The sequence below is a fragment of the Cloeon dipterum genome, chromosome 4 (genome assembly GCF_949628265.1).
Source record: "Cloeon dipterum chromosome 4, ieCloDipt1.1, whole genome shotgun sequence".
Lineage (NCBI taxonomy): Eukaryota > Metazoa > Arthropoda > Insecta > Ephemeroptera > Baetidae > Cloeon > Cloeon dipterum.
Window position 1 is genome coordinate 8,359,369 of NC_088789.1, and position 17,623 is coordinate 8,376,991.

Sequence of the window (17,623 nt, forward strand, 5' to 3'; positions counted from 1 at the left end):
CTTTAATATTTACGAGCACAATTTTACTTAAATAAGTCGCACTTCGGTTCAAGCATAAAATTTAATGATTTAGTGATTGAAATAAAAATTTCAGCGATGACGAACCAACAATTTAATTCATCATTATTAATTTCGACGTAAGTCGAAGTCGTAAGACCCCAAGGTGAGCTAGATAGGCTAGATAGTGTTGTGCGATGTGCGAGAGGAAAGAGGAAATTCGAATGCGAATGTAAACAAGTGGAGGGGGGAGTATTAAGCGAAGTTGCCGTGCTCGCCGCCGTACGCCTTATCGAGGATAACAAAGGAGTGGACTTCATGGAACCGCAAGCCGCCGATAAATTATGATCGAATTTTCGATTTGAGCGGTGTGAAACTCTTCGTTCCACCCATTGACACTGGAAATTAGCCGTGGCGTTCGCATCGAGGCCTGTCAAGTACGGGTGCGTTAGTCCGACGACAAATATTATGGCTTGACAATCCTGTCGTCACGAAGCAGATAATACATATACTAATAACACAAGCAGCAGTACATAGTACACCACAACAAATTCGGCGACCAGTTCTTCATGCTCGTATCGCACGGACGGCCGCCGCTTTCGAAGCCGCATCTTGCCACAGGTATGTACACATTGGGGTCCATCAAGGTAGAGCAGATTAATCAACATGCGCCGTGTCGAGAATGACGTGCGTCTTGTCAAGTGCGCCCCTGTAACAGAGAGAGTGTTTGGCCTCTCTCACGCGCAATTGAGTGCGTGTTGAATGAAATCGAAAGTTTTAATTTGCTATTGCTTGCAGGCAATTAACGCGGCTCAACTGAATTGACAACATAGAAGGTGTGTCATTAATTACTTTTATTGTTAATTCAATCTTGTGCATGCCACATAATAACATGATTGTCTTGTCCGTGTGCAATTTGGTATTATAAATAATTCAGTATTGTTCTCCTTTGCAATTTTGCGAGGCACTCCCGTAACAAAGGTGCGAACGTGCTAAAATTCCCGTATAGAGCGGTAGCTCCGCCTTCGCGTGTTAATTACACTATTTTTGCAATATTATCATTTTCACCGGGTTGACGCTGTTTGGCTTCCCTTCCCTGCCTTTTTATTGCTCGGCGCGGTAAGCCCGCTCCTCCTATTTATTATCTTTTATGCCCTGGTGATTCCTCCGTCAGTATTGCGCTCCGTCATTCTTGCTGGCGATTGGTGTGACGACAAACTTAACCAATAACCAAAATTCCTTTCTTGCTGGAAATACAGCAGTGTAGCGCCAGCACGTGTTCCGCAATGTTGCCCAGCGATCAGCCCGCCTGCCAGGTCATCGGCTACTGGATGTCGGAGAAAAAAAGCCAGAAGCTGAACTGGAGCGAATTCGCCGGAGTGTGCAAGTGAGTTAAAATCTACTTATTTGGTTTGCAACTGGCATTAGTTGTTTTCTCCGAGTTCAAACCTTAAATTATGCGGCGGTTGCCTGATTGAATTGTTTTCCAATTTTACTAGTGGTATTTGTGTAATGGTACAGTTAACTTGAGCTACTTTATTTATTGTTAGGAACTGAATATTTGTAATATCAATGGTTATTATGCTTAGAGTTTTCACGCGGTAATTCAATAATTTAGCCTGGAATTTCATTATCCTGTAAGGTACATAGTTAGTTTCAAATCGCTCATATTTGTACAAACAATTGTACTTCAATTTCGCCAGAAAACCCATTATTTTCTCTATCAGTATAATGTTATTCTGGCAAGTCAGAAGTATATTCCAGTCTAAATGCACATCAAATCATAAAGTTCACCAACGGTGCTTTATAATATTGTTATTCAATAGAAGAAATTTGATTTAAACTTAATGGCCTCTTACGCTATGAACAGTATTTTTTTATCCACCCATTAAAATTATCTCTTGGGGGAATAGCAGTGCTAGCTGACTCAGAAGTGTTTTTCTTTTAAAAAATAAATAAATTGGAAACTTTCTTACTTGATTAAGCAATATTTCTTCAAGTGGTAAATATTTTTTTAAAATAAAGTTGATTTTTCTTAGAAATGTTGAAACATTTTAAAATAATGTGGGATATTAACACGTTTTTCCACATCACGTGTGATCACGTGGAAAATATTGAGTAAACTTGGCCAAAATGCACAGCGGCGCTGATTATATGGAGTGATATAGACAATTCTTTTTCAATGATCAATCAAGATAACACGCTATATATAATATCATTTTCCTGTGTGCATCACCTAACAAAAACAAGGCAGAACATAAGATAATATCTGTACAATTTTCGAAATTCTATTTAAATCCTATTTATGTTTTTCCAGGTTAAATGGAATAGAGCTAGTCAAGGTAAATTCAAGGTCATTCAAAAATCTGAACGGAATTTTTCAAAATAACAACTTCCAGCTTGATCTACAAAAGCCTCTGGATACGCAAGGACCTTTCACGGCCATCCTGCATAAACTGACGGACATCATAGCTCTAGCAACGCAGAAAGATGCCGAGGTAACTCGCTCAGCTCTCTGCTTTTTTCTCAGTTTTATCTCGTGTTTTTTCAAAAAGGCCCAGGCGATGATGGACAACATCGAGAGCTTCCTGGATGCGCACCCTGAGGTCGCGGTCATTGATCCTTTGCCCAATGTGCGTCAACTGCTTGACAGATCTCTTTCATACTCGGTCATTCGTTCCAGTGATTTGGAGAAGATTGGTAATGCCCTGTTTCCCCTACTTGACAGTGAACATTGAACATTGGCAAAAAACAGCATATTTAATTTAATAAGCGGAAAAATTGAGGAAAATCAGCATTTCCCCTGTCCTCAATGTAGTTTTTAAAGTGAAGATTATTTCATATTTCTAATTTGGCACAATGATATTCATAAACAATAAAAAGAATTATTTTCAATCAGCTTGTTCCAACTTGACAATTTTTTTGAAGAGGATTGTATTTTCATTCCAGATGTGTTCACTCCGACTTATGTTGAGCTGAATTCTGACGACGTGCAAGTAAATCTTTCCAAATTGGCGTCAGGAGGAGTGAAGTTCCCATTTGGTGGGCAAATTTTGCGTTGTTTTTATAACCGGTTATAACTGTCTTAATCTTTTTTGTAGTCTGCAAACCCCAAGTGGCCCATGGCTCAAGCAACGCTCACAAGGTGATAATTTTTATCTTCTTTTTCGTTTGTGGGTCTGGAAAGTAGATTAGTGCTTTTAGCCTTGACAGAATTGTTATCTTTTCCATACCTAAGGGTGTACAGGAAAATCGGCCTGTCATGTCAATTTTTTCTGTAAATAGTTTCTTCATTTTTTGCTGTCTGGTTGCAACTGCTGACTGCTTGAAATAAACCATAAGCTTATAGCATGAGTCTTCTTCGCAGATGTCGATTATTTTCAACGAAGCAGGAGTAGCAGACTGCAAACCGCCATGCGTCGCCCAAACCTTTATCAACCATAATGCCCTTCTGTACAAAATATTTTCCGTTGGCGATGACCACCACGTCGTTAAGAGACCTTCGCTGAAGAACTTTCACTCATCTGGTATTTATTTGAAAACTTCAGCAACAAAAATAACGCTAACACTTAATTTTCTAGACCAAAAGACGATTCACTTTGACAGTCACGATGTGTCCAAGGCTGACTCTTCCTCAGCTCTGAGCATTCTCGATGAGGGCAAAGTTGAGGAACACCAGCCAGATGCTGACCGGTTCAGCAAAATTGCGCACATCCTGAACAAAGCGCTCGGCATGGACTTATTGGGCATCGACGTTGTGATTGAAAACGGAACAAACCGATATGCCATCATTGACATAAACGCGTATCCAGGTAATTTTTCCAGAACTTACTCAATTATTCTAACTAGTCAAATAAAATATTTGGTACTGCGTCTACAGTAATTAATAAATTGTTGTTTATGCAGGTTATGATGGCTACCCGAATTTTTTCAACAGTTTGTTAAGTTGCATTCAAAACACGATTAAATCTCACAAAAAACGCTTGGAATCGGGCTTTGACACTGGCTATTCTAGTGATGAAAAAAAGAAAAATCTGCCTATCGGCCGGATACACAAGAAGAGTTCCGCGAACAGCTCCACGGGTAGCTAGTCATGGCGCCTTGTTGCGAAATATATGCCACATGATGCCTTTGGTATTTTGCTGTCATAATTTTTAGTACAAAAGGAACTGTGGGACCGTTTTCTTCCATTATTTTTTCCATCTTTCTACATGATAAGCTATATCTTTTATCTACTTTTATCTTGACTATCATATGATTCATTTCCTGAGACTTTTATTTTACTGCTTATATTGTACAATATTACATTTGTCCTTCCATGGTCGGACATCTCTAAAAATTCTACATCAGCAGTTTGCTTTCATTTACAAACGTGTCTTCGATTCATTCCAATTTGTATATTATGTATGTGTTGCTGCTAAATAGTAACGACTGGCATGGTAAATTGTGCCACACAGGCGGTCAGTGTATTTTCTACATAGGACGAAGGCTTTCAGATTATTTGGCCCTTCTATGAGTTAACCAAGGTGTTAATTCAAAAAAATTATAACAGTTCATTTTTGGCGTTGAATTGATTCTGATGACTAATGATTTGTGACATTATAGGTGATATATTGTTATTGTTAATGACATTCAAATTCAATGATCAAACTTGAGGTCTGAAAGTCCTTTCTTAAGAGGCATTTTGCATATTTTGTAATATTCATCTAAATTACGAATGCAGATAAATGATAAATTTTGTTGAATATTATAAATATTTATTGTTAATATATGAATCCTCATTTGCTGCAGGTGTTAATAAAAAGGATAAAAAGCAAGTGTGTCTGGTGAAATTTTAATATAATAGTCGATTTACTTATTTGGGCGAAACACTTGAAAGTACTACATATATTATCAAGGGAAATATGTATTTGTATTAAATAATCTTCAATTGAAATGAATATTTAAGTACTTTAAATTATTAAAACAAGACTTTTCTTTGAATACTCTTTTATCCTTGACAGCCATCTCTTTAAGAAAAATAACAACTCTGCGGCGACTAGCCCTGTAATTCCTGTTATATCGGGTTGCAAATAATTCATAGAACTTGTCAAAGGTGTTGGCAAAAACATAATTTCCTCCTCGCTGTAACATTTTGTTATTAATGTGAAATCTTATCTGACTCATGCTGCGAGTATGTCTTACTCAACGCTAGAAAAGCTACGAGAAATATAAATATTACTATATAAGGGATATAAGGTGTGAAAATTGCCTAACACATACTCATACTTATTTACTAAACACCTTATTTCGTAAATCAAGTTATTAATTTCTTATAAAACCTTAACGGAAGAAAGAAAAATAATGGGAAACATGATGGATAATAATATAATATAATATTATTATAAATTTCAAGCAAATATTTATGTCATTACTTGTAGCTAATGTGAACTGTTTGAAACCGATGCATTTAGATGAATTCTGAAGGAAACCAATCAAACATTCTTCTAATTAAAAATATGTTTATCGGCGCAGCTGGTAAAATGATGTTGCATGGAAATCTTATTGTTAGTCCTTATTCCTCTTTATTTAAAAACCAGGCAGGCTCCGCGCAATTTTTTTATTGGTGTAAATAGCACCATCTATACGCACGAGAATGTGGTATTTCGTGAGAATAACATTAACCTTATTCCAAATGTTTACGTAAAGGTTGGTGTTGAGACGGACTAGTTAAAATAAATGAAAAATATGTGAGACTTTGTTCAACATTTCTCGCGTTCATGTTAAGGAATATCTTAATTATTTTTCTTCATGAGATAGCACCACCGGGCTTAACTTAAAATTACATAACAGGTGAGAAACGTTGTTTACTTGAGGAAAGTTTAGTCTGCCTTTTCTATTACATACATACTCCCTTCACGAACTTGGGAATCCACAAACCCGAAACCGTTCTCTTTTCCCACGGAGCTATTATGAACACTGAACAAACATTATTTTTGTTAACAGTACAAATGCATAAAGCTTTTATTTGCACTGCTTTTTATTGTAGAATTGGGCATCAGTTGCACTAGGGAGAAGTTTGAGTAAAAAGCAAGAGGAACAAATTATTAATCTATCGTCCATCCTATTATGTAATTTACAAACTAAAAATTTCACTGATCAATTGTTTCGTGTGTTTAAAATTGTTTTGCCGCGGAGTATCATTAGAAGACCACCCATTCAGTATTGTACACTAAAATTTTAATATTTCAGAAAATGGAGAAGTATGGACAGCGTCAGAATGTGCGGATTCTTTTGATCGGCGACAGGGGTGTTGGGAAAACTTCACTTATCTTGTCTCTGGTGAGCGAGGAATTTGCTGAAGATGTGCCCTACCGAGCAGAGGAGATAACGATTCCGCCTGATGTCACGCCAGAACACATTCCCACCAATATTGTTGATTACTCAGGTAATTAAATAGATTATCATTTTTTTATACTTCATTTAAGAATTTTTTCATTTCAGCTGCGGAGCAGACTGAGGAGCAATTGATCGAGGAAGTGAACAAAGCTGACGTTATTTGTGTGGTCTACTCTGTGGAGAATGAGGAGTCCTTGGATCAGGTTCGGGTGCACTGGCTGCCACTTCTCCGTCACTGCCAAAACAGTTCCAACACTCGCCCGGTCATCTTAGTCGGAAACAAAGCTGACCTCATTGAGTGGTCCACCTTGCAGACTTCCAGCCTTTTTATGGAGGAATTTCCAGAGATTGAAGCGTGGCTTGAGGTACATAAATATAATTACCGTCGCCAGTCCTGAAAATCTAAAAAGAGAAGATACATTTAATGGACTCCTCAAAGTCTGTTCAAACCATAAAATACTGCAATTTATAAAAACATGTTTTTAAACTTAAAATATTGCCTGCCTGTGATAGTTTTTGTGGTAATATATCTGGTTTGAGCTGATGCACAGCACAGCAACAAACTATTTTAATTCTTATCTTTAAACTCTTTTTAATTTCATGACTTTTCATCTTGTTCAGTGACATTATGCCGTCTATATAATTGGATCAATTCCATTTGTCTATTGATTTGAAGCAGGGCTAAGTGCTTTCAAATTTCTAGATTGCCGCTGAAACTTTCGTAACCTGTTGACCTGAATACCAATCCCAAGATTCCGATGTTAAAATTAAAATTTTGAGTGAAATGATTTCTCTTTGATTTCAGTGTTCGGCTCGAAGTTTATTCAACATTTCTGAGATGTTTTATCACGCCCAAAAAGCTGTGCTTCACCCAGTCGGACCTCTTTATTCCCTTGAAGATCAAGAGGTATGTTTTTCTCACATCATATCATGTCAGTGTAAAAAGTTATTTTCAACTGGAATAATGCATACTGCAGCTGACGTTTGCATGCGAGGAGGCCCTGATTAGAATATTCAAAATCTGTGACGTGGATAACGATGAGCTGCTCAGTGACAGAGAGTTTAATGCATTTCAAATGCATTGTTTTAACGAGCCCCTTCACCCAACCACCATTCAGAGTCTCAAGTCAATAATTGACAACTCGATTTCCAATGGCTTGAGAAATAACTGCATCACCAAATCAGGTCAGAATTTACAACCTTTAACGACGCAACTGGTTACGCAAGGATTGGCCGTCGCTTTTTTCAGGATTCCTATTTTTGCATTGCACTTTTATTCGGAGAGGTCGAAGTGAAACTACGTGGACTGTGCTCAGGAAGTTTGGTTATGATGACGCCCTTGAGCTCAGCGATGACTACCTCTTCCCAAAGTAGATGCACATTTTTAAATTATATTAAGCTTAAAAACTTAATTTGTTAGGATTCGGATCCCCACTGGGGCGTCGACAGAGCTGTCACTACGTGGCCAGCATTTCCTAAGCACACTGTTTGTCAAGTACGACAAGGATGGTGATGGTGCCCTAAATCCTGAGGAACTCCAAGAGTTGTTCAGCACTTGTCCTAGACAAGCGTGGGATGGATTGGCACAGCAGGGCGTGAAAAATACTCCGCAGGTTGGTGACTCGCAGTTATGATTGTAACTTGAAGATCAAATTTTCGCTTTTCTGATCGGTTCACATCTTTTGAGTTGGGCGACCCCTTTGCGAACACTCAGCGTCCTAATAACAGCGCAAACTAATATCATGGGCGCACGGGCATCATTGGAGGAAGCCCGGTCCATAAATGGACAAGCACATGCTAATAATCATTTTAATCTGTCTTTAGACTATCTTGCATCACTTTGCATGAACTGCGTCGTTTATGTGTTTACTATTTAATTTCAGGGGTGGATCACAATGCAAGGGTTCATGAGTCAATGGGCCCTGATCACCCTTCTCTCAGTAAACACCACCCTCGAGTACTTGGCCTATTTTGGATACCCGTACCTGGAGGGAGAGAGCCAGTCTAATGCTATTTCAGGTAAATATTTGCTCATAATTTATAGCCATTTGAATTGCTAATGCATGAAAGCTTGGCAGTTAAACTTAAAAGTGCTCTTGTTGCCTCCAAATGCTGTAAATTTTTATTACATCCCTTTATGATGGTTTATGGCAGCATCTAGGCAGGAATAAAATAAATATACCCATTAGAAGTAATCCCTTGAATCCTCTTAATGACTGGATTAAGTGTTGCGCGGTGGAGGGAAATGTGGCAACCTTTGAAAATTGGGTGAACGAGGAAGGCAGCTCTCATCGCTAAAAATTGCTCTGAATTTTCCTCAGTGACCAGAGAACGTCAATTGGACTGGTTGAAAAAGCAGTCAAGCCGCACAGTGTATGAGTGCGCGGTCATTGGAGCCAAAGGCTGTGGTAAAACTGCATTTTGCCGAGCCATGCTCAACCACTCGCTCTCGGTAAGTGAAACATTTAATTCTATTCTTCTAATTAGCAAATAAAATATTTTTTATTTTATTTTAACGCCAAATTTTTGCAGTCTTATGTTGCTGCTACCAGATGGTGACACTGTGGAATTTTCCATTTGAACCTCTAATCATTCATTTTTTTTCAAATTAGCCTTTTTTACATGAAATTTAAATCAAATAGTATATTTTTTCTTTTGATCACTAAAATACAATTGATTCGACTGTCCTCTTTTGTTAACGTACAAAATCCACGTTTGTATTAGCATGAACTTGGAGTTTTTGGGATTAAATTATTTAGAAAATTAGTCAGCATCTAAACTCCAAGTTGTTTGGGGAAATAGACAATATTTTTTAGATCGTAACCATGGACACGTTAGGCAAATTTCTCCACACAAATGTCTCGCAAGTTGCAGAAACGTAAAAACTTTAGGCGGTTTTTTACACGCTAAAAATGGCGAAACTTTTAATGGAACCACCCACCTCGTAACCCTTCAATGCCCTTATAAAAAGTTTGTTACTGCTTTCCATAGCCACAAGCAACTATAATTAGTAGCTTTACTCAGTACCCACAAAAAGTTATCACCAGGAGATGATTTTACCAAGTTGTGAAAATTCGATAATCAAACTTCTCGTGAAGGTATTGGCCAGCAAAAAGTGATGTTCATGAGTTCAGCTGCCAATTAATTAGTCGAGTGGCTGGAGAGTGACGTAAAAGCAGCGATGACTGCGTTGCGTGGCGGCTGCGGTCTATTTGATTAAATAAGAAGAAAACTAATTACCATTTTAGGACACGAACCACCCACCCTGTCTCTCGACTCCGAGTTGGTATGCATGCACACTTCAAGTGTACGGGCAAGACAAAGTGTTGGTGTTGAGAGACGTTGACCTCGAGAGCACTTCAACTCCTTTGACTGCCGCAGATTTAAGAGGGGACGTTACTTGCTTAACGTACAACCACTCAGATCCATCGTCTTTTGAATATGTCGCGCGCATTTTCTTGGTAATTAACCGCAAACAAGCCGTCTAATGAAGTTCTCATTGCAAATATTGTCCTGCTCGCGAGCAGAAGTACTTTGTCGACTGTAAGGAGCCGGTGCTGATGGTGGCCTGCAAGGGCGACCTCCCGAAAGCCAAGCAGGACTACCTGCTGCAGCCGGCCGCCTTCTGCCAAAAACACCGTCTCCCGCCACCCCACATGTTCACTGCCATGGACCAGCCGGTCGAGAAGGAAATATACCTGAAGCTCGCAACGATGGCCGCTTTCCCGTAAGTTTCAATCGCCGTGCTTTGTGTGCTAAAATTCTCATCATGAATTCCATCTTTAAAGCCGATTTCAAGCAGCTTGGGTACTTTTCTACAAAACCAGGTCAGAATTTATCTCCCATCAGGTTTTTTTATTGAACTCTTTGGCACATTTTAGTTTCCAAATGCACTGTATCTAGTTTGGTTTCGTGTTGACTGCATGCGGTGTTGAGATTATTCAATTTTTAGTAGTTGGAATCAACGGGTGTATACAGATTTGACAAACTCGCCGATCGCGTAACTCAATATCAGTCAAAACATTGTGATTTGCCGCTTACAGCCGGCCTTCACTTTGGTTGTTCCCAATCTATCAATCAATCGCAAAGGGAAGCCTCAGCTACGCTGAGAACTTTTGATTCATTTATGAAGTAGTGCAGACGGCGCAAATGGTATCCAAACTCAGATAATTGGGTGGTAAACTTTGCTTAGCCTCGACTCTGTCTGCTCCGCTTACCAGTTTTAGAACGAACATTGAATTTGACGACTTAAGCAACAGGTCAATAGGGGTCATAAATGTAATTCGAGTGCATATGCGATAAATTTCTAGCGCAAATTATTCCTTTGGCGCCACAACGCAGTTGGCGCCGCACACAATGCTCAGGCGAAAACACGTAGATTTGTGGCGTGGCGATAAATAAGCTGTTCCGCCGGCATAATTAACGCCCTCGCTCAACAATGGTCACGCCGCCGCCGGTAATACAGCCTCTAGAATTTTAACGGCGATGGCTGCGGTGAAAAATTTACAGCACCTTTGGGAACAGGAGAGATACTTTGCATCCGCAATTACATCACGTTGGAGTTATTCTGCTCTTTTTATTCCACGCTCACCGTTGAATGCAAATGGAAATGCAGATTGATACAAAGCGGTTTAAAACCTGCGCTATTTCTCTTTTTAATATATTTCTCCGCATCCCTTTCCAAGTTAATAAATATTAGTTAGTTTGCTTGCTAAATAGTTGCGTGTTTTTCCCTCGCATTCAACTCATTCCAAGTATCTCCAGGCTATTTATACTCCGAATGGTTCAGAGGAACTAATCTTTTTTGTCATTGTTTCAACATTTCAAAATTGCCCCTGTTACGGAGAACTAAAGTCATAAAATCGTGGGCTCACGAAATTCTCTGTTAAAATGTGCGTTTAACGGAATATTTTTTATGTTTCGGAAATTCAGCAAATATTTTCCAAAAGTAAGTTTGCCAAGGGGGTGTTGGAGGTCTCGCCTTTGCATAATCTGGAAGTTGGAGAAGTGCTGAGGGAGATTTAATTGGATGTCTCACAGCGCAAATTAGTGCTGAGAGTGCAAAAAGAGCTTACTTTGTAAATTTAATATTTCAGCAGTTAAATTGAAAGTTAGGCAGTGAAAACGCTGACAAAGTGGATCAAAATGAGCATCAGCTTTGGAAGCTGTGCGAAAATAGAGCCGCTTCCTAGAGGAGCCGCAGATTTGACAGACAATGGTGCTTCTGACTGCTCTCTCCGCTGAGCCTGGCAACTCCTCAGGCGTATGTGTGCATGGAAACTCGCAAATCCAACATTTTGCAGTCGTCACGAAATTCTCTCATAACCTGTGGGCGCGGTCTTGTCTCACTTATTGCATGACTTCTAATATTCCTTTATTTTGGACTGGAGGTTTCTACTTGAATATGTAATTTTGGAGTGTAATGCGAGGCGCGCATATATTTGCTCCTCGCGCTGCTAACAAAAAGATAATGTATTCTAGGACGAGGGACGGAAATTGAGCATGACAGCACTTTGAAATAAATCAATAGAGATAGCTCGTCGTGTATTAGGTTTCCAGCCGACGCATCTGACAAAACCATTTTGGTCGCTCGCTCCGCTCACAAAGAGATCGCAATCTCTTTGCTGTACATACTGGTGATAAAACTGACTCTAGCTGCCGCTGCCGTCCCCCTCGAGCGCGCGCGCTCCAAATTATTATTATGTAAACATCACACACAGAACTAATTTCATTTTTTAATTAACGCCCGCTCGCGACGCCCGCCGGATAAACGAAGCAAAGGCGCAATCCCATTTTATCATCAGCTTTTGCGCAAATTTAGGCCTCTGTGCAGTCGGTTCAGAAGCTTGTTAGCGCCGACCTTATGGGAAATAAAAATGTTAATTTCAGTAACGCTGCCAAACTTCCCGGCTCTTTTCCGCCCGTTTTACTCCTTCATTGAGGCACAAGCGCTGTTTGAATTTGTTTGCTGTTGCTTTATCTGCAGAGTGTGCACACGTTTCGTTCAGCTCAACGGGATATATTTGCCTTAACTTTGTACGCCTGTCACGAAAACCAATTCACATTTTCTCCCAGTATACCTCCCATAAATTCAATGTAAGTGACAACGAGGCTGATTTATTGGAACAATTCACTTGTCCACTTTGGGGCTGACTGAGCAAATTTTAAATGTTTTAACGGCAGCTGTTTTATAGATTTTAACCGACAAATGCTTGGAATAAATTTCAGCATTAAATTATTATTAGCAAAAAGTGAAATGAAAGTATTTGCCATTCACTAGCTTATGAAAGTCTGATTGTGAACTATTTAAATTATTTGACTCTTAATTAAATGAAGAATTTGTTTTGCTAGTTAAATAAGAAAACTCTTGGGTGTTACTGTTTAGTTTAATTGTTGAACTTCAGGCCTTTTCAACAAAGTATGTAAATAATTAAGTTCGCCAAAGGAAAAATTTTAATTCAATATGTAGTGTTAGCGAGTGACGGATTTCCGAAAAAATCTTTTATTTAAAAAAGGGAATACTTTTAAAAGTAAATTTTAAATCCAGTTTTTGTTTACGACGAATTTTTACAGGTGGACTGCATTATTTGACGAAATCAATAGAATGATGTGTCACTATTTTAATTCTTAGATTATTTAATAAGATTCAAGTATTCTATTTATTGATCCACATTTTCTGATTTCTCGTCGCCACTTGAAATGTATGATAGTTGCGGGGTGACCGGTTAGGGAAAAGGAATGAACTGCTCAGTTTGGCTACTAGAGATAGACAAATTTATTTCACACTTCTCTGCGTGCTCACATTCATGAAGTACCGGAGTGGATATTTGCGATATAACATGAACTGACTAAGAATTTTTTTGTCAGCTCTCTGAATATATGTAATTTTTTATCTTTGATAAATTGAAGTTGCAAATCCCAGAAAATTTCCCTATGGAAAATTATTTTTTCGATTTTCAAAAAGAAATTGACCAACACGTATTGTTTTTTAATCAAAACTCGCCTCAATAGAAAAACGTACTTCAAAGTCAATTATTATTGATTGGCCGTATTTTGCAAAGCTCCGCGATTCGCAAAATTTGTTGAATCGAAAAGTTTCCAACACCGAAACTTACAGTTCACATCACGACTAGCTGCACGTATCCAATGAGATCGATTCTTGTAAAAACGTAGGATTCTGAGAATTTTCTTGTAAAAGTAACTAGCATACAGTAAAAAACTTCATTGCCGTGACTTGAAGATACTATTTGCGGTTTTGATCCTAACTCACTTTTTCATTCTATGTTTACACACTGTACACAAATTAATGAATGTAATTATTTGCTGATTTACTTAAAATAACGCGCGCGTCTCTGTTAATTGGAAACAGCATTGCGAGCTGCGTTTGTCAGAAGAAACATGAGAAGTGTTTACCTCTCGAGAGAGCATCTGCTGCGCGTTTTTCTGTTTAAGAGTCTTCCCGCAGAACAAACTTTTTCACAGTAACAATTGTAGCAAAAGACACACTTTAGGCCTTGTTTTGAAACATGTACTCCTCCATAAATGACAGCGCGCTGTGAGCACTGCAGAAATTGAATTCAAACTTTTATGACAGCACAGTAAACAACACAGGGCTTTGTAAAAGCGGAAGATTGAATTAAAATGGAGCAAGACAGGTAGGTAGTATGCAACGGGGTCATTGTAGCGAGCTCCTGTTTGTGCTTGTTTGATTGTGAAATCCCCCGAGAAAAATATTGCGGCAGCTAGCTACATACCTTTTGCCCTTTTCAAAACGAAGAATAAACAAAGGTCTATTTCGGAGTGCTGTGTGGGCCAAATTTATGCAACCGGTGTGACACTATGCAAAGAGGGTGCATAATTTCGGACGGTCCCGTTAAAAGCTGTGGCACTCAACGCGAGATTAAAGCTGGTTTCGCCTGCATGAGCCGCGTCATTACATTAACGCGCGAGCGACCAAAATAGTTTCGCTGGATTTGGCGGCGTCGGCGCCAGCTTTGCCATTGAGAACACCCCCTGCTTGTGTGATTCCAGGCATTTACGAGATCTGAAGTTACTCCGAGAAATTACTGCGTCGTGGTGGAAAACGAGCATCACCCTGGCGATCGCTGCGGCCCTTGGTCTCTTTCTGATGCGCTGCTTAAAGCCGCAGAACGCTTAGCCTCCTCATTTCGCACTAATGGGTGCACACACACCTTTTCCAGCGGGCTGGCCGAGTGAGCAGCCGTCGTTGTTTGTTTTCCAAACAGAGCGTTAGTTTTATTTTTCTTTAGTCCACACATGTATACATTGAAAATGTCTTTTAAAACTGTCTTTTGTGCGCTGAATCGAGACTGGTCATGGTTTTTTAACGTGTTTACTAATATCGAAATTCACTGTTAAAACCTGCGATTTTGGAACTTTTCATCTCAAATCTTTTGCTGGATTTCAACGGCATCGCCCAATTAAGCTTTTTTTTCAAGGTAAAGAGCTTTCTCCACTACATGGCTCTCTATTTCCAACGGACATTTTTGACTACTTCGCAAAGTACCAATTTACTCGACTATACAGTTTTCCTATACAAATATGCCAATCTCGCAGGTTTCCATAATATATACCATAATAAAAACCTGACACTCAAGCACCAAAAATAGGACTGCGTCATCCAGAATTCAGCAGCAACGACGTTTCCAGTCCTAGTCATGTAACGACAGCTTATTTTTGTTCAAAGACTCGTTTTAAACTTTTCCCTTGTAGAGGGGAAAACCAACATTGTATCTAAGAGAGAGAGAGCTGATGATAATCTATATTGGAAAGTGTGTTAATCAATTGTACCGCAGAATACGAATATAAATTATCAAAAGAGACAGACAGATGACGTTTTATTCATTTAGCCTGCTGGCTTGCCCCCCAAATTGATGGATTGCTTCTGTGCCTGGCGCCGCGCTACTTCGTTCGAAAAAAAATAAAGGCTACCGCAGAAATTTGGGTTTCAGCAACAGCGCAACAGCAGGCGTTCTAAATAGCTGGTTGGAGGAAAATAGTCGGCACTTGTTTGTTGAATGGATTTTGCTGTCCCCATATTTCATTTTTACTATTCTTTATATACTTCAAAATTAAAAATTCCTTTGGAGGGGGAAATACTAAGCATAAAAGGGTATGATCCTTCCTACTTCCTGCCTCTCTGAGATTCTTAAAGGAATTCAAGTTTTTGACAGGAAGAAATTTTTTAATTATTTTCAGGAAACAATGGGTTGATATTTGGAGTAGTGGAAGAGAATTCGTCGCACGCGTCCGTAAATCTGGCAAGATTTCTCACACAGAGACAGATTAGAGGGTGCAGATTGTTCCGGCTTGTTCCACAAACGAAGGCACTATAAAGTTTTAAGGCACTTGACGCACGTACCGCCTTCATAGCATTGTTTAAATTTCTCTCCCTCAGCTCCACATCGACGTTGCGGGGAGAAATATTCATAAAGTCATTTATGTTAATATCAGAGCAGCCGAGTTTGAGAAAAGTTAAAATTCCGCGGCGAGTGGCAGTGCACACTAGAGCTGATACGCCGGCAAAGTTGCGGATGTTTGTGTATATTTGGGAGTTTGGTTCGACGCACTTTAGATGCAGATGAGACGTAAACGACCGCTGTAAAAGTTAGTTTGGAAACCACTCAAGACTGTCACCCCCTCAGACGCTGCAGTCGCAAAGTTGGACTCACTTTTCCAGCTGCTGCTCTCGCGGAAATTCAGTCTCGGATTCGGTGGCGCCACCGATGGCCGAGCCTCGAGTTCCCCGCGCGCATCCCCCCATTGATTAAGGGCTTAGGGTGTGGCGATCGCTTTGTAATAGAAAATTTGCATCAATTTGCATTTCGACTCAAAACTTCCGCTCACGACTTCATTCGCGCCCATCAGCCCAAACTTAATTTGACTCCCCCTCTCGTTGCTTCTTTTGTCTATACGCGCGCGGATTAATTAATAGCCGATTGATTGCTCTTTAAAAAATAGAACAGAAATGTTGCTGCTGCTGCCTCTGCTATTCGCTGGAACGAGAAAACAAAGGATTTTTGCCAGCAGTTGATAAAACGAGGCAGCAAGGCGGTGAGCGCTCTGCTTCTATAAAAGCCGCCTTTTGTTTATTTTTCCGGCAATGAATTATCCTAGCAGACTTTTTCTCTCCATTTACGTTCGTGCTTGGCACGCTCAGCTTGAATTATAATTGAGCCGACTTGTTTTGAGAAGTGCGAGAGATAAAACTTAATTAGCTCAACTTTCAATTATGTTTTTGTTAATACCGAATTACATATAAGAAAGTTTAATTATTAAACCTTGTTGTTCTTATTTTGCCCAGGGATTCTAATTTCGTGAGTGCAGCGAACCGCAATATTTCTCAGTTTTACAAGAGGATAGTAACGAGCAAGAATTTGATTTCAAAGGTCAGAACAAAGCAGCTTCGCGGTTGCAAATTGGCCGTTTGTCTGGGGGGAAAAAAGCTAATCAAAGGGGCTTAATTTCACTCCTCTAATTTACCTGAACACGCTCATTAACAAGACGAGGCGGATAATCGTTTATTTTCCCGCTCGTTAATTGTTATTAGCGGCGATTAGCGTGAATCAAGGCAAGAAATTTAGTACGGCGCGCCGCTTTTGTTCCCCGTGTCGAGTGCCGGGCCGCGCGCTCTGCACGCTCGCATATATGTATATTTTATTGTTAATTGTCGCCGGGCGTGTGCGCGCAGCAGCCCCATCACGCATATACTTAGCACAGAGCGCAGTGTCAGACAAAGGGAATGCTTAAAACAGGAGGCAGAGAGCACCGAGCGCCGGAATTCGGGCGGGCGGAGGCGCGAGAACGACGGCTCTTAACGTATACATTGCGGATTAAAGGCAGCTCCGGCCGTATTAATCCTTCAATTATGCGCGATGTTGACGCGCGCGCTTAAATGCGGAACCTATCGCTTTTGAATTCGTTAATGAACCCTCGATCCCACGCTGAACGAGCCGATTTCTTCGTGACACAACCGTTTCTTGGGTTACAAAAACTAGTCACCACGAATTAGCCTGAATTTTCCTCTTCTTTCTTTTTTAGGAGCAAATTAGCAAAAAAATTAACATATTTAGACCAGGCTATTCAAACAGATATTTAAGATCTTGACTAGACTGACGAATATAAAATTGATTCACTATTTTGTCTGGGCTCTTTTAAGTTTTATTGGCACTTCTATTTTGTTATACGCCAATTATCCTTCAAGCACCGGGGGCCAGATTCGCGCGAC

At 39.8% G+C, this 17,623-nt stretch overlaps 2 protein-coding genes across 5 annotated transcripts; both read left to right on the plus strand.

The window, feature by feature from the left end:
- The first annotated feature begins 257 nt into the window (after positions 1-257).
- Positions 258-4,814, plus strand: LOC135943386 (inositol-tetrakisphosphate 1-kinase-like). Of its 3 annotated transcripts, none has more exons than XM_065489885.1 (11): positions 258-618; positions 796-833; positions 1,257-1,384; positions 2,315-2,339; positions 2,397-2,495; positions 2,553-2,697; positions 2,947-3,039; positions 3,099-3,142; positions 3,347-3,524; positions 3,579-3,809; positions 3,904-4,814. In XM_065489885.1, the coding sequence occupies exons 3-11, from the start codon at positions 1,284-1,286 to the stop codon at positions 4,086-4,088; spliced, it is 1,101 nt and encodes a 366-aa protein (XP_065345957.1). In that variant the 5' UTR covers positions 258-618; positions 796-833; positions 1,257-1,283; the 3' UTR covers positions 4,089-4,814. The 3 variants fall into 3 exon arrangements, with proteins under 3 accessions (XP_065345957.1, XP_065345958.1, XP_065345959.1); XM_065489887.1 differs by having other exon boundaries at positions 262-618; positions 3,365-3,524; XM_065489886.1 differs by lacking the exon at positions 796-833.
- Positions 4,815-5,651: 837 nt separating this feature from the next.
- Miro (mitochondrial Rho GTPase) lies at positions 5,652-15,222 on the plus strand. 2 transcript variants are annotated; one of them, XM_065489881.1, is made up of 13 exons: positions 5,652-5,829; positions 6,229-6,424; positions 6,481-6,740; positions 7,181-7,282; positions 7,353-7,560; positions 7,625-7,745; positions 7,796-7,988; positions 8,259-8,394; positions 8,697-8,827; positions 9,624-9,836; positions 9,903-10,102; positions 10,164-10,202; positions 14,407-15,222. In XM_065489881.1, exons 2-13 carry the CDS (start codon positions 6,232-6,234, stop codon positions 14,531-14,533), a joined length of 1,923 nt encoding a protein of 640 aa, XP_065345953.1. In that variant the 5' UTR covers positions 5,652-5,829; positions 6,229-6,231; the 3' UTR covers positions 14,534-15,222. The 2 variants fall into 2 exon arrangements, with proteins under 2 accessions (XP_065345953.1, XP_065345955.1); XM_065489883.1 differs by lacking the exon at positions 10,164-10,202.
- Positions 15,223-17,623: the final 2,401 nt, after the last annotated feature.